Raw genomic sequence first — 17,553 nt, forward strand, 5'->3', positions numbered from 1 at the left:
AACCCGTCTTTGCCCTTTTCAGCTAGTACAGCCATGAGTCTTGGGAATGATGCAACAAGTTTTTCACACCTGGATTTGGGGATCCTCTGCCATTCTTCCTTGCAGATCCTCTCCAGTTCAGTCAAGTTGGATGGTGAACGTTGGTGGACAGCCATTTTGAGGTCTCTCCAGAGATGCTCAATTGGGTTTAGGTCAGGGCTCTGGCTGGGCCAGTCAAGAACGGTCAGAGTTGTTCTGAAGCCACTCCTTTGTTATTTTAGCTGTGTGCTTAGGGTCATTGTCCTGTTGAATGGTGAACCTTCGGCCCAGTCCAAGGTCCTGAGCACTCTGGAAGAGGTTTTCCTCCAGGATATCTCTGTACTTGGCCGCATTCATCCTTCCTTCAATTGCAACCAGTCGTCCTGTCCTTGCAGCTGAAAAACACCCAACTTGATGCTCCCACCACCATGTTTCACTGTAGGGATTATATTGGGCAGGTGATGAGCAGCGCCTGGTTTTCTCCACACATACCGCTTAGAATTAACACCAGAAAGTTCAATCTTGGTCTCATCAGACCAGAGAGTCTTATTTCTCATAGTCTGGGAGTCCTTCATGTGTTTTTTGGCAAACTCTATGTGGGCTTTCATGTGTCTTGCACTGAGGAGAGATTTCCGTCGGGCCACTCTGCCATAAAGTCCCGACTGCTGGAGGGCTGCAGTGATAGTTGACTTTGTGGAACTTTCTCCTATCTCCCGACTGCATCTCTGGAGCTCAGCCACAGTGATCTTTGGGTTCTTCTTTACCTCTCTCACCAAGGCTCTTCTCCCACGACTGCTCAGTTTGGCTGGAGCAGGCCAGGTCTCGGAAGAGTTGTGGTCGTCCCAAACTTCTTCTATTTGAGGATTATGGAGGCCACTGTGCTCTTAGGAACCTTTTTGTAACCTTGGCCAGATCTGTGCCTTGCCACAATTCTGTCTCTGAGCTCCTTGGGCAGTTCCTTCAACCTCATGATTCTCATTTGCTCTGACATGCACTGTGAGCTGTAAGGTCTTATATAGACAGGTGTGTGCCTTTCCTAATCAAGTCCAGTCAGTTTAATTAAACACAGCTGGACTCAAAGAAGCATAACCATCTCGAGGAGGATCAGAAGAAATGGACAGCATGTGAGTTAAATATGAATGTCGCTGCAAAGGGTCTGAATACTTATGACCATGTGATATTTCAGTTTTTCCTTTTTAATAAATTTGCAAAAATTTCTACATTTCTGTTTTTTTCTGTCAAGATGGGGGTGCTGAGTGTACATTAATGAGAAATAAAATGAACTTTTTTGATTTGGGCAAATGGCTGCAATGACACAGAGAGTGAAAAACTTCAAGGGGTCTGAATACTTTCCGTACCCACTGTATAACATTAAATTATGCGTTACATTAAATATCCTCTTAACCTCTTAAGCCCTGGCCATATTTTCAGAAAAAAACGCCGGGATTTCTTTCGGCCCACCCGTGGGCCGACCGGGCTTAAGAGGTTTAAACTTGCTGTATGGTATATTTTGAACAAGGAAAAGTAAACTACGCAGCTGGACACACGTACGCAGTTACTGCAAAGGTTTAAGTTAAAAGAAACACTAACCTCTTCCCCATTGCCTCCCTGTCAACCCGTCTTTGCCGTAATGATCATATATGCTCCTCTTGTTGGCTGAAAGATTAAAGCGAAAACTCAATAGTAGGATGACAGTGAGAACCACCTATTAAGATGGAAACACAATAATCATTGAACGGGAAAGACAGATAATGCGTTTCATTTAAACTCTTCTGCTCCTCTCACTTCTTCTCTTTTCCTTTCGGTTTTTCCCTTCAGGGGTCGCCACAGCGAATCAATTGCCTCCATCTAACCCTGTCTTCTGCATCCTCTTCTCTTACACCAACTACCTTCATGACCTCTTTGACCACATCCATAAACCTCCTCTGTGGTTTCCTCTAGGCCTCCTGCCTGGCATTGGGAAACTCAGCATCCTCTACCAATATATTCACTCTTTCCTCTGGACATGTCCGAACCATCTCAGTCTGGCCTCTCTGACTTTATCTCCAAAGCCTCTAACATGTGCTGTCCCTCTGATGTACTCATTCCTGATCCTATCCATCCTGGTCACTCCCAAAGAGAACCTGAGCATCTTCAATTCTGCTACCTCCACAGGGTTCTCGCCAGCGCATTTCAGCGTAACGGCCCGTTACGCTGTCATAACGGCCCGTTACGCTGTCATAACGGCCCGTTACGCTGTCATAACGGCCCGTTACGTTGTCAGTTTAAAAGATTCCGCTGTGATTAGGGCCGCTACGCCAGCGCATTTCAAAGATTACGCTGTTGTTATGAGAGTGTATGGCTCCGTCATGAGAGAGGGAGAGAGAGTAGCGTGTGTGTGTGGGAGAGCGGGGGAGAGCAAGATGTCCAAGCGACCTCGAATGCAGCACGAGCGAGAGAGATGGCAGTCGGTTCAGTAGAGGAGAGAAGGTGTATAGTTGCTGGGTTGGCGGTACTGTGCGGTTCAGCCACTGTTGATAGACAATAAAGGCTGCAGTGTTCTTCGATACGGCTGGGCTCCTGTGTCTTTGCCTCTATGGCTGCTGAGGAAGTGAAGGGGGTTAACCCCAGGCTTCCTGACCACGGTCGGGGGCCGAACAGGAAGGGGTAACACGGTGATTAGGGCCGCTGCGCTGTTATTTTGACAGATAATGCCATGTGCGTTTGTTTTTATCGACTGGGTGCCAATTGCCTGGAAAATCCAGACTGACTTTATTTATGTATTAATATAAATACAAATAAAGGCAGTCTGGCATTGTGATGACAGGAGACAATTTCAAAAAGGAGGGGCTAACGAATGCAGCTTGAACGAGAAAGAACCAATCAGCGTAACACGGATGTGACGCACAAACAAATCGACCATGAAGTCCATGTAGTCCAAACAATAATGGCATGCAGCCGAGAAGCGTCGCGGTGAATGATTACTGCCGTTTTTGTCACAAAATCTGCGAATACATGGGGTACTCTCAAGTACAACACTTATTTTTGAAAAGGCTACGCAACAAAAGACTCCTTCCGAACGATGAGCGGTGTTAGGAATAACTTCAAATCGGAGCCAAACCAAGTCGGTGCGTATGTGTAAAAGTTGTTTAAATTTACTCACATGTTTGGAACGGGATTTTCCTCTGTACAAACAATGGCAAGAAGCCGAAAGTAACGTGCCATCCACTGCCTCCTCATCGTCGGAAACGTCAAGTGAAAAGAGGGCAACGACTAACGCCATCCAAAACCCCAAGAGACCACAAAAAGATTCGCTTTGCCCCCCCTCCTCCTCCTCCTCCTCCTCCGGCATCATCTTCGAGGCGCTGAAGATGACGCAGCATGAACTCCCGCCTCCCGTGCTATGATTGGTCGTACCAAACTGTCCCAGGAGGGAAACGCGATTCAATTCGCCCAATGCCAAACTGACTCTCCTGTATCTCCTAACATGGAGATAGGAGATTACATGGAGATTCAGTTTGGATTTTCCAAGCTAGGGTGCCTATCTAGGTTAATTTATGTCTCCCCACCTCAGCCGTACTTGCCTGTCGATTGTCCCGTCTATTGCGCATGCGCATTCCCATCTACTGCATGTGCGTGCGCATGCGCGTGCAGGAAGACCTGCCGTTACGCTGAAAAAAATCTTGGTGAGAACCCTGCTCCAGCTCTGATTCCTGTCTTTTCCTCAGGGACACTGTCTCCAGACCAAACAACATAGCTGGTCTCACCACAGTTTTGTAAACCTTTCCTTTCATTTTAGCTGAAACTCTTCTATCACACCTGACACTTTTCTCCAGCGTTCCAGCCTGCCTGTACACGCTTTTTCACCTCTTTTCCACACTCTCCGTTGCTCTGGACTGTTGACCCTAAGTACTTAAAATCCTCCATCTTCTTGATCTCTTCTCCCTGTAACCTCACTCTTCCACTTGGGTCCCTCTCATTCACACACAGATACTCCGTCTTGCTGCGGCTAACCTTCATTCCTCTCCTTTCCAGGGAAAACCTCCACGCCTCTAGCTTCTCCTCCACCTGCTCCCTGCTCTCACTACAGATCACAATGTCATCTGCAAACATCATAGTCCATGGAGACTCCTGTCTAACCTCGTCTGTCATCCTGTCCATCACCATAGCAAACAAGAAGGGGCTCAGAGCTGATCCCTGATGTAGTCCCACCTCCACCTTGAACTCCTCTGTTACTCCTACAGCACACCTCACCACTGTCTTACAGTCCTCATACATGTCCTGCACCACTCTAACATACTTCTCTGCCACTCCAGACTTCCTCATACAAAACCACAGTTCCTCTCTGGACACCCTGTCATAAGCTTTCTCCAGAGCTACAAAGACACAATGCAGCTCCTTCTGACCTTCTCTGTACTTCTCTATCAACATCCTCAAAGCAAATATTGCATCTGACGTACAGCCATGGCCATAAGTTTGGACACAAGTACCATGATGCTTGTGAATCTTAGAAAATACCACAAAATTGTCACTTACAATAACGTACACAACTCCTGAGAACTATATTAAGTTTCATATTTAAAAAAAAAACATCAAAAGAGTTTGGTGTCATTTTGTTCTTCTTACCAAATTCGGTTGTGAAAGTACTGCATTTTTTTGTTATTTTCTTCTAATATGTTTTGGGAACAAAGTTGTTCCAATTGTTGGAATTTATTGATAATATTATATCCCTTGTTGACTAATTAAACTGGTGCTGTCAAAAATATTAGTTATGTTCTGTAATAGACATCAAAACAGACATAGGAAGTCATGCTGTGTCCAAACTTATGGCCATGGCTGTACTCTTTCTTGGCATGAAACCATACTGCTGCTCACAGATGTCACCTCTGCCCTTAGTCTAGCTTCAACTACTCTTTCCCATAGCTTCATCGTGTGGCTCATCAGCTTTATTCCTCTGTAGTTGACACAACTCTGCACATCTCCCTTGTTCTTAAAGATGGGCACCAGCACACTTCTCCTCCATTCCTCAGGCATCTTCTCACTATCTAAGATCCTGTTGAACAACCCAGTCAGAAACTCTACTGCTACCTCTCCGAGACACTTCCATACCTCCACAGGTATATCATCAGGACCACGTGCCTTTCCACTCTTCATCCTCTTCAATGCCCTCCTCACTTCATCCTTACTAATCTTTGCTACTTCCTGGTCCACAACAGTCACCTCTTCTACTCTTCGTTCTCTCTCATTTTCCTCATTCATCAACTCTTCAAAGTACTCTTTCCATCTTCCCATCACACTATTGGCACCTGTCAACACACTTCCATCCTTATCCTTTATCACCCTAACCTGCTGCACGTCCTTCCCATCTCTGTCTTTCTGCCTTGCCAACCTGTACAGATCAGTCTCTCCCTCCTTACTGTCCAACCTAGCATACAAGTCATCGTAAGCCCCTAGTCTACCTGTGTGCTCCTACCTCCACTCTTATAGGTCACCCTATGTTCCTGCCTCTTCTGGAAGAAAGTATTCACTACAGCCATTTCTATCCTTTTTGCAAAGTCAACCACCATCTGTCCTTCTGCGTTCCTCTCCTGGATACCAAACCTGCCCATGACCTCCTCATCATCTGTTTCCTGCACCAACATGTCCATTGAAGTCTGCATCAATGAGAACTCTCTCACTTCTAGGGATACTCTGCATCACTTCATCAAGGTCCAACCAGAATTTCTCCTTCTCCTCCCGCTCACATCCTACCTGTGGAGCATCCCCACTAACAACATTGAACATCACACCTTCGATTTCTAGCTTCAGGCTCATCACTCGATCTGACACTCTTTTACCTCCAGGACATTCCTAACAAACTCCTCTTTCAAGATAACTCCTACTCCATTTCTCTTCCTATCTACACCATGGTAGAACAACTTGAACCCTGCTCCTAAACTTCTAGCTTTACTACCTTTCCACCTGGTCTCCTGGACACACAGTATGTCCACCTTCCTCCTCTGCATCATGTCAACCAGCTCTCTACCTTTTCCTGTTATAGTTCCAACATTCCAAGTCCCTTCTCCCAGTCCTAGACTCTTGGTGTTCCAAGAGTCTTTTGCTCCTCTCACACTCTGTGTTATTGGTATGAGCTTCATCCCTCTAAGAGTGCAGTGTTCCTCTAGCTGTAATACCAACCATCTGACAGGACTTCGTAAGCCTCTGACAACTCCTTGAACTTCTTTTCAGCCTCCTCCTTGTTCTCTGGGTTTTTATCCGGATGCCACCTCAGAGCCAGCTTTCTGTATCTGCACCAGGACACAGGGGAGGCAATAAGTGCTTAATGAGAGTTGACTGATGTAAAACAGTAAAATTCTGCTCAGTAACTTTTCTTTCACTGCCGTAATATTGCTGATAACACTTATTTAATACTAATATTATAGCATATAAATTATAATATTTTTAATAATATATATTGTCGAGTGTACTGAATAAAATGCAACATATTCTTGAGCATAACTTTCTGTTCACTGACCTTCACTGCAGGCATATTAGAACTACATTAAATTCCTGCTACTGCAAACTCAACATTTCCAACTGCTGCTTCACATTACCCTGTTAAACTATTGGGTGGCTTTTACTGTGATACAACTACATGTAATAAAATGTATCAGCCAGAGAGGTTAGCAGTGCTGTTAACTTAAAAAAAATGAATGTAGAGAAAGTATTTGTGCTTTTGACAATGGATGTGTTCTTAAAATTTGCTGTTTCATAAAGAGCTGCTGAAGGAATACAAAATTGTTGCTTGGTATGTGCTTGCTCCTACCAATTCCAGACATGTCAGTCCAACGAAACTATGCAACACTTGCTCCCACCACCTGAAACCACAGGTGTCCCCAAATCAAACGCCTCAAACCAGAAGGAATAAGACTTTAAGACCTCTTGTTACAGGTGTTACAGATCAGATCATTGCACCTGTTCTTTAGCCCTCATATTTTGTAATTCTAACGTTAGGGGAAAGTTTATCATGATGGAAATAAACAATGTTACAGTAAATACATTTGTAATGAACAGTTCTATCATGTTTATCATCGCCAATCCTTCAAAATGTCCTCACTTAATGGTATAAATTGTTTCAAAATTTTCTTGTTGACAAAAGGTTTAACGAGAACGGTTGACCCTAGTTAGTAGAAAGAGCACAAAAAGGTGAGGAATGCTCAAAATTCAGTGAAAAAAATGTCAGTGAAGGTAAATTTAGAAAGAAAAAAAACCCTGAAATCCATCTCTGACAGCACACAGGAGCAAAACATATTTCAAACAATGTTGCCTGAATTTTTGCTTTCTGAGGGATGTGCCCATATCAGTCTGTTTGACTTAGCTCTTTGTAGCAGTTAAACCTGATGGATTCCATTGGGAAGTCTCCTGATGGGACTGAAGAGGAGTAATAATAGGGCACACCTCACAAGCCAAATTTAGTTGTCTTGTCACTAAGAAACAGGACAGATTGCTATGGTTGTGGAAACAATGCACTAAAACTAAAATGAGAAGCTTAAAGACAATGATCAGAAAATGCTGAATGTTAGTTTGGCTCACTTTGTTATTTTTACTTTTGATGAAACGCAATGAAAAAATGATGAATGAATTAGATGCATGGTCCCCAAGGCTTTTGGAGGACAGTACAGCGAGAGAACCCCTGTGCAGATGTCACACTTGAAACCAAATTTCAAAACTTCATCAACTCACGCTTTCTTTAAGTCATCTGCAGACGCATCCATTCGTACTCCCAAAATCTGGTAGTAGTCCACCATGACGAGTGGATGAATGGAGAAACTTCAGAGAGCTTGATGCACCTGAAAGAGCAAACAGATTGAGAGTGTGTTGCTGATGAGTGTTACTGTCACAATGGATCCATTATTCATTCACTCACACATTCTCACTCTGGTGGTGGTAAGCTACATTTGTAGCCACAGCCGCCCTGGGGCAGACTGACGGAAGCGTGGCCGCCAATCCGTGCCTACGGCCCCTCCCACCACCACCAACATTCACACGCATTCATACACCAGTGTGAGAGGCAGGTAAAGTGTCTTGCCCAAGGACACAACAGCGCATGACTTGGCGAGAATCGAACCACCGACCCTTCCATCATTGGACAACCCGCTCTACCACCTGAGCCACAGCCGCGAAAACAGTTTTCTAGGGGGTAGGAATGCTTAAAAGCGAAAATCTTGACAAATGCTCTAAACGTGTTGAAACATATATTAAACGGGTCTTGGACATGTGTGGGGCTAAATAGTTTTATGACTCCACCTACAAATCTTCACAGCACTGATGTTAGTCTTCATGAATTTAGTGGGCGCCTGTGCAGACTTTCAAAAAAATCTGCTTGAAGCTATACACTGGGAGTCAACTATTTCGAATTTACTGCGCCATTATCAGGCCTTATACTCACAATGAACTCCTTCTAGAGAATTAAAGACTGAGACAATTATTGGATTTGAGCCATCATTAATTCCATCTGTTTTCCCTATCTCAATGATCCAATGCCTGCCTTAAAAAAGTATTACACTGGTCTGTAGTCATAGTGTCACATACTGAAAACAGAAAGTGAACCTCATGTAACAAACAACAACTAGTTGAACATGAAATTTACATGGTGTGTTCTACACCTGATATACTGTGCAGCAGCATGGTGTTTAATTACCGTAATGTGTTTTCTCTAATGTAACATAGTCGACATAAAAGGCGTTAACTCTTTTGTGCACCATACAATAAGAGTCCAAGCCTGAAGATGCATATATTACCTCAATAAAGTTCCTGTTAATAATAACTCATGCACCGGCTATTGAATTTGAAGTTCAACACAGGCTGCCTTACAAAGCTAAACTTGGTATAATATGTGAATGTTTCTTCCATGTGTGATAGATGTGAGACTGCAGAAGGTTAAATTACTAGTGGGAATTACTAATTCACTGGAACTGCTCCATAATATTGAAGGAATTGTCCAAACAACATAAAATACACATTCAGCTAAACCATAATTTGGTTTTATGTGGTTGACTTGACAAGAACTACAACTCTTCCCTGAAATCAAAAGCAGGCTGTTATGAAAGGCATGTATGCAGTTTCTATCATCTCCTAAGGGAGATTGTTCAGTAAAATCCTTGCAATTGCAAGAATGGAATTCACAAAGCTGTTTTTTTAAAAGAGAGTAAGACTATAGTTGCCATTCTTTGATAAAATAAACTCTCTATATATTGTGCTAGGCAGGCCCACAATGAAATTCAAACAAGAGGAAAATACTATTAATAACTGTAACAAATTGTGATAAAAAATGACGGTATTGCATTTTTGTTTCACCAAAGAAGTTGTGTGACTTTAAAGCACAGCAGTGACACAGAGCATCATTTAGGACATTGTATCCTGCAAGAAACCAACAGAAGATAATGTTTCAAATGTAAATACACTTTTACTTTTCCGTCATATCATTTAACTAATTGTATGTCATCAATTCCTTTCCTCTCCTTTCTTCACGTCTTAGTCACACCCATCAGAGGTACAATCAGAGAAAACAAGACAGAGATGCAACAAGGTAACAGGTTATAAACAAAAAGAGACATCCTCCCCTTGGAACCATTGCTCTACAGCAGGGCTATTCAATTAAAAATTCACTCGGGCTGGATTTATAGATTAAGGACATGAGGTGGGCCGGACATTTTTAGCATACAGTGAGCAAAGTGAACCATTTAAAATGAACACAAATAGATAATAAACACACTGGATGTTTATTCATGTATTGCTACATCCAGAAGGGCATAAACACAATAGAAGAGCAGTACTTGATAGACGGCTTGCAGTGTTTACTAGCACAATACAACATCAGTATGCGCGCAGACCCGGTGCAGAAAGACAATGGCACAGCCGAAACTTATTGTTAAGAAATCATACCTCAACGAGCTGTCACCTGCCGATCGTACCTGTTACTTAAACAAGTTGACACTTAGTGCAGGTACGCAACTACCGGATCCGTTCTTGTTGCCACAACAAGAGTGGTTACGGGATATGAGGCAATGGCCTAATATTCAGTGGCCGGACATCTATTTATATTTAATCAACTCGCCAAGCGTTTACACGACAGAGAATTTAAAGGCATACAAATTCCTTGATGCTGTTAATTTCGTGCTTTGCGGTCACGTACAAGAACTCACATACCATCCAGTATCAGAAACGTGGTGGGAGTGTACAAATTACCTGTCAATTTTGTTCTTAGCTTTGGTGCTGTTGGCACTGTCATGCCTGTGAGGACATACTGAAGGCACGAAATCAGGACTGTCTGAATCGTCAGATGCACAACCTGTTAAAATTGTATTTATTATAACTATTAAAGTCCTGTAAAACAAAATAACAAGGCTAAGTCAACATATTCATTGCGGTAATGACAAAACACCCTATTATCGCTCACATGCACGATAATGATATAAAGCACTATCCACGGGATCTTTTCTCTACATATCTAATTTTTATATTGGGTGATGTAACATTTCCATGATTTTAAAGGATTTTACAAATATAAATCAAAATTGAATGACCGTTTACCTGAAATGAAATGTGCACTGCAAAGCCGCATTCTTTATTTGTGCCTCCGACCAGCTATCCCGGTTGATCGTACGTAGCCACTCACATCTGTACATCTACAGACGTTTGCGTTTCTTAGGAGGACGAGGTGGAGTTTCGGGGTTAGACATTTTTAAATGCCCCGGTGCAGTGCGCAGCAGTCTGTAACTAGCAACTTGTGACAGAACCGTGCAGGCAGGCAAACAAAGACGCAGACGCTGGCTTCTGAGGTCTATCCGCTGTATGTCACGTCGGGTCCTCGCTACGTAGGTTCCACTAAGATGATTGGCTGTCCTTAATATTTCCTGTGTTTTATTTTATTCATTATACAGTTTTGATGACTGTGTGACAGTTTATAATACATTTATGAAAATACGGAACAAATTGCGTCCCGTATTGAGTCAATACGGGACGCAACAATTAATTGTCAAATAAAGGACGATTCCGTATTTTACGGGACGGGTGGCAACCCTACCTCCAGGTATTGAATAAAATTTTAAATGAAGGCTGTCTGTACTGCGATTCTGACAGCCAACAGCACAACAAGAAGGCATATTTAGCGTAATATGTGTATATCAAAACACCTACTCGAGCTTGCAATATCAGGCATTGGCCAGGTAAACAGGCTTTGTTTTGCACCGGGTCTGCGCATGCAGCTGCCTAATTAAGTATGCATACGTCATGTGAAAGGGGTCTATAGGGATGGGAATTTTGACTAATTTCCCCACCAACTAGTCTCAAATTTTATTTGCGACTAGTCGACTAGTCTATAAAGCCAGAAAACTTGCAATTTAATACACATATTAAATTAAAAGTTTAAAATGCAAACGTTTTGTTTTTATTTAGGAGCTATTTTAGCCCAAACATTCAGGACAAGCTTCAACAAAAGACAGTGGCAGCATATCGTGGGCAATCATTTCACAAATCAGTTGTGTAATCTTTGCTGTGCGGTGAGCATCACAGCGTCTGGCTGGAACAAAAGCTCTCATGCTCGTCTGCCTTGCCCCACCACCATGCCCGCCGGGCCCGCCCTCGCCATCTTGCCCTACAGGTCTACATCGAGGTGTCTACTATGGATGTGGTTTCTCATCGCTCCGGTAGAGTGCTTATAAGCGAGTTTCTGCTTACACAGCCGACCTTGTTGTCATCTGCTGCGTCAAAATACTGCCAAAAGGTGCTGATTTTCTTACGCCGGAGCGTCGCCATCTTCCCACTTTACCTTTCCAAACTTTCTTCCCCAAACTGTGTGGCCCTGCCCCTTGCTACGTGTGGGTGTGAGAGGAGGGGAGGAGAGGAGGAACAATTCTCTCCCTGGCTGCTCAGCCTGTTTACAAAGAAGCCGAGGCAGAGGTGCGAAGAACAAGGTGCATGATGCTTAATGCAGCGTTTAACCGACTAGTAAAATACTAAACGTTTAATAAATAAGTAGGCGGTTAAACGATTAAACGACTAGTCGCGCACATCCCTAGTACTTAAACTAAACCTGTGCTGAAATACTGCTTCTTTAAATTTTACATTTTAAACACATAACTTCAACACATTTTGATTAAGGCTGGACCTGAATATCCGAATATTCGTTCGCCACCGCGGTATCCGGATATTAATTTTGGTATCCGAATAAATGTTTGAAGTGTCAGACAGAGGTACCTGTTTGAAGGCAAATATCACACTCGCCTTAACTTTATCGCGGGTTAAAACTTCATCCACGACAGCCAACATGCAGTCCTTCATAGTTTCTGAGTCCTTCATAGTTTCTTTGCCATGTGGCCCTTTCCTGAGCTGTGCAAGTCCACTTCACTGTAGTACAGCTCTGGTTGTAAGACGCAGTCAAACTCTAAATATTAGCCGCTCTCTAATGAGATCCCTCGGGAAAGTTTGTCCGAAGCGCGGTATGTTTATCAATGTGGTGTCTTCGGACATAATTTTCAGCACTGCAACGCACTCGCTGAAGAGTAACTTGGAGGTAAAATAAATAAATACTTGTCAGTCCACGCAGGATTAAACCGAAGGGTTTCCTAGCCTATTTGTCGTTTCAGGGTTGAAAAAGACATGCTGATTTTCAAACGCGCCTCGTCAATAACACAATGCATTGTGGGTTAGTTGCTAGGTTATGGAAAGTGCTGCATTCAATGTTCTGTTAGAATGTTTGTAAGAATTTGTCAGTGCTACTAAAGATGTTTTTCTCGGACCCAAGTCCCAATCACTCCTCAGTTGCTTTCGGGCCGCCAATTGTATAGGACTGTTCTACAGTGACAATACATTTATGACGTGTGGCACAGTTGCATCACGTGTCCTTTGTGTAGTTACAACCTACTACTGCACATATATTTGCATTCACCACACACATGCAGTGTGACATATAAAAAAGTTGACACAAAATAGTACTGTATATACTATATTATAACAAATGTGACATATCAATATTGTGTGATATATATCATATACACACTCACACACACGACTATACCAGTTGTCGCATTTTGGATTTAGTTTTGTTGAAATTTGTGTGAAAACAGAGAAAATGAAGCTACAAAACAAGAAGAACTCTTCTTCAATCTCATTCAGCTCCAGCCTCAGCACAGCACTCTCCCTGCCTACTTTGACAGGCGGGAGAACCCTCTCCCCGATATCCGTTATGTGCAGAACCTGAGTGCAGACCAGAAGTCCCTGAAGGAGAAGGGCTCCTGGGCTGCTCTCTCCAATGAGGAGAAGATTGCATTGTACCACATCAGCTTCAAACAAAACTCAGTTCTGTTTTCAACATGGATTGTATATTCAAGCAGGCCTCTTTTATGTTACAGATGCAGAAAAGATTTTATTGAGGACCCTGTAAGGATACTGCACATCCTTACTCATAGTTCCTCCCGCAGCCTCCTTGGTACTCTCAAGGTGAACTTCCAAAACAGAGATGGATTTTGTGATGAGGCACCAAGACCGATTCCTAGTCGTGAGTGTGGACTGGAGCAAAGAGGAGTAGAGAAGGCTGAAATTAATAAATTTAGTTGAGCTTTTTGTATGTCATGGACTTCAAAAAAACTAAACAGAAATGCCACAGAATTGTAATTTAGACACATAAAAGTTAGAGCTACAGTGACATTTACTGGTAATAATTATTTATATCTCAAGCAGTTTAAACTATTTAAACCATATAGAGTCCTGTTGTGAATGTCCTGTGTGAGTTAAATTTACAAGTGGTATTGATGCGGGTGAATGATGATCAGTGTACTTGGTTAGTGCATTAGCCCCAGTGGTAGAAAATAGTACTTGTATTTCTTCCCTGGTCATATCAGTTTGTCTCTACTTGATGCCGTTTAGCTGTTGTGCATTCTATGACTCATTTTTTTTTCTTTGAGTCTATATAGTTTACATGTTTTTCAAAGGAAACCTTCAAGTCTACACATTCATATACTGTATATAGATTGCCCAGCTTTTCAAATCCACACAGTCCACAATATTGAGTACTGCATCCCCATCTACATTCAGGTCATGCACATCATCTATGTAGGTGCAACACCCAATACACACACTCAAATGATAAAACCAAACACAAAAAAACAAAACAAAACATCACATTTAAAGCAGTGCGACACATACATTAAGGTATTACCTAATGCAATAATAATATTTTCCCCATTTTGCATTGTACTCTTCCCATCTGTTGTTCATCCTATAAAATAGCTGTTCATAGGATGCCACTCGTCCTAGCTCACAGAACCAATCTTTCAAGGGTGAAATTCTAGAGTTATTCCATTCTCTTAGCAGAATCTGTCTGCCTATCATTATTGCTGTTTGTATGAATGAAGCATTTTGACATCCATCTACAAGTGCTTGATCACCGAGCACATATAATCTGGGAGAGAACTCAAAACTGTCATCTGTAATTTCCCTAATACAGTTGCGTATTTTAGTCCAGTACTCCAAGATTTTGGAACACTGCCACAGAGCGTGAAGCAGGGTTCCATTGTCTTTTTTGACATTTCCAACAATTTGGTGTGTTCTTTAGGCCTAGTTTATGTAATTTTGTTGGTGTCCAGTCGTAACAATTAACAATTTTAAACTGTATTAATCTTATCCTTAAATCCCTTGATAGAGTTTTGAAATTCTGACATATCTTAAGTCATTCTGACTCACTAAATGACAGCCTCAGGTCAGTCTCCCAGATACGTTTTAACACAAGTGGTAAATTACAATTTTGCTGTATAAGTTTTGAGCAGTATTTAGACACAACATGATTTGATTGTGATATTTTAAGGATATCATTGAGCAAAGTAGATTTAATTACTGTGCTTCAGAGATCCATCGCTGAGCTTAATAAATGTCTCAATTGCAAATATTGCCAGAAACACTTTTGTGGGAGGTAAAACTCCTGCTTCAAATTTTCAAAAGATTTTAATGTGCTTTCTTTGTGAAAAACACCAAGAGTTATAATTCCACTGTTTAACCATTCTTTTCAGATAAAATGGGCCTTATTAATACATAACTTTGGGTTTAGCCATATACTTGCTTCTGAGATAAGGAAAACATCACACTTAAATATTTTACTTATGTTTATTCATATTTCTCCCAAATGAGTAAAGACTGGGTGTGTTTTCAGTTTTGAAGACAGGCAGGTGGTCATACATAATAAGGGATCCAGATAACTCAGCTGTTGTGTATTTCAAAGATAAAGGGAGCTATAGCTGATTGTTTTAAAAACAAAATGAGGAAAGAGGAGGCTTCTAGTGGAGAGAAAGGTCCGACTCTGTCACACCTGATGATCAGAGACTGTTTTTTCCTCTCAAGGAAAAAAAAAACAAAAAACACTTTGTTTTAATTTAAGACAAATCTGACATTGCGTACAGTACTCACCTCTGATTTGCACAAGCTGTCTGGTGAGTTCCAAACAAAATCATTATTTACTACTCATGTAACTCAACTAATGACACCGATTATGATACTAATATTGTAATCAAATTACTCTAGTTTTATTCTTCAAAGCAAAACAACAAAAAAATAAGTAAACAAACGGTTAAAAACACTACAAAGACAAAACAAGTGTTCAGGCAGTCCGAGCAAATCTAGATTTACTCCAAGAGATCCCAGTGTAACAGCATCCTCTTTACAATAACATAAAGCAGAGTCTAATTGGTAACACGTGCTATTGTAACCAGTGGGCCTCCCTCATCTCACCAAAAGGTTCACTGAAATGGTTTGGGCACACCTAAATGATGTGCAGGTGCACTTACATGAAAAGATTAGGCACACTAATGCAATCGATGTAAATGGAGGTCTGGAACCCTGCTCTACTTTTAAAGTTGTAGTTGTTTACATGTCTGTTTTTATCTGACGTTGCATATATTGTAGACTAATTTCCATGTGCACAGATCGAAATGCACATAGTTATGTATTTAAGAAAGGATCCTGTCAACTAGTGGTAAATAAGTGAGCCTCTGAAACCGAGTTCGTTTGGAGTGGTCGAAAACAACAGTGAGAAGGAAGGCGGTGGAACACTTTCTGACTGCACAGCTGGGACATTCCTCTACCAAATTTGACATTCTGCTGGCTTTGTAAATGTTCTAAAATCATAAATATGTGATTGCAGATAGCTGCTATGACCTTTTGTGGGTAAAGGTATTGTTGGTTTTTCTAAAATCCTGTACAGAGCATTCATTTGTCAGTCACTGTCTACAGCACAAACTCCATTGTAAACTTTAATTGCTCACTACTCATCACATGTGACAAACATCATTTGAGTTCTGACTATGATTTCGCAATAAAACAGCTTGTATGGACCACGATTTATCACCTCTTGTAATCACTACACACAGTATGAACATCTCATGTGGAAATGTTCAGCATTGACAGTATTGTTCTGGTTACATAGTTTGTGTCTTGCAGCTAATTACGGACAGTTACGGACTGTTTCACCTTTATGAGGGCCACTGGCTGGTTTGCTGCTGTCAAAAGAAACTATGCTGTGACACAACTCTGACCGATTTTCTCAGACACTGAAATTCACTTTACATCCTTAAGGCCAACTTCATCGAAGATGTAGCTCCACAATTACGCAATTCTCAAGCGACCACATGTGAATTATGTTTATAGCACTTAATGACAAAGCTCGGCAAGCAACTAACCAAACAATGAAAAACAGAATCTGATGAAACGCTGTTAGTGGCTCTAGCTGCTCACCTGAGCGATCCTACCGTAAGCTGGTTAGAGTGTTAGCTTAGCTCTGAGCTGTACACATCAATCGCCATAATATGAGTTTTGTCAAACAGTCTTACCCGATTTAAGTACTGCTGTCCGTGGTCTCAGCAGATAAAGAGGGAACGAAGAGTTTTACTAATTAGGCAGCAACAGAAGCTGTAAAGCTTTATTCATGTTCACTAGCCTGCAGTTTCTCACATTAGACGCAACTTCCTGTTTCTGGTTCTTCTTCTTTGTCGGCTAAATACGCAGCTTTGCTGTACTGCTGCCCTCTACTGTTTGGGTTTAATGCGCTCCATAACAAATGTTTGTGTTGTATCGTCCATACAGCACAGATGTTCCACCAGTTTCTTTATTTTATTGCGGTTATCCGGATTGAACCACGGGTGCAAAGTTAGTGATGTTACGCTCGAGTCAAATTGCTGGACACAGTGTTAGTAGGGAGGTTAAGCCCAAAAAATAGACTTGACTTCAAGTCATGATGCAAAGGTCCCCTTTGGCATGGAAGTACCTTAGGGTCATACAAATAAATTTATCCTAAGACACAAGTGAGATCACATTTTGTATTGGAAATAAACACATTTATTCAAAAATGGCCACCAATGTGCCGAAAATCCTCTAGAGCGCATATCTTTGCTTCTGTTATAGATATGACAACCTTGGTGTCAAAGTGTACATTTTTGGGGTCAAGGAATCCAATAAAATAGGTTTCAAGTTTAAAATGCCAACAGTTTTCCCTTTACCATGACAACTGGGGGTAAATATGCACATTTTACA

The 17,553-nt window shown here is 41.8% G+C and overlaps 1 protein-coding gene across 3 annotated transcripts in view; it reads right to left on the reverse strand.

Annotated features, from left to right (window-relative positions):
* LOC110970365 (dnaJ homolog subfamily B member 6-like) overlaps nucleotides 1-17,014 on the reverse strand; it is a 52,471-nt gene extending 35,457 nt beyond the window's left edge. The window contains exons 1-3 of one of the 3 annotated variants that reach the window (XM_051953425.1): nucleotides 16,854-17,014; nucleotides 7,720-7,826; nucleotides 6,175-6,284 (exon numbers count right to left, since the gene is read on the reverse strand). In XM_051953425.1, coding sequence (XP_051809385.1) covers nucleotides 6,175-6,284; nucleotides 7,720-7,784 — 175 coding nt within the window. In that variant the 5' untranslated portion in view covers nucleotides 7,785-7,826; nucleotides 16,854-17,014. The remainder of the gene's footprint in view (nucleotides 1-6,174; nucleotides 6,285-7,719; nucleotides 7,827-16,853) is intronic. The other 2 variants (XM_051953424.1, XM_051953426.1) reach the window with 2 other exon arrangements.
* Between the last annotated feature and the right edge of the window lie 539 nt (nucleotides 17,015-17,553).

This window comes from Acanthochromis polyacanthus, chromosome 9 (assembly GCF_021347895.1).
Source record: "Acanthochromis polyacanthus isolate Apoly-LR-REF ecotype Palm Island chromosome 9, KAUST_Apoly_ChrSc, whole genome shotgun sequence".
Classification (NCBI taxonomy): domain Eukaryota; kingdom Metazoa; phylum Chordata; class Actinopteri; family Pomacentridae; genus Acanthochromis; species Acanthochromis polyacanthus.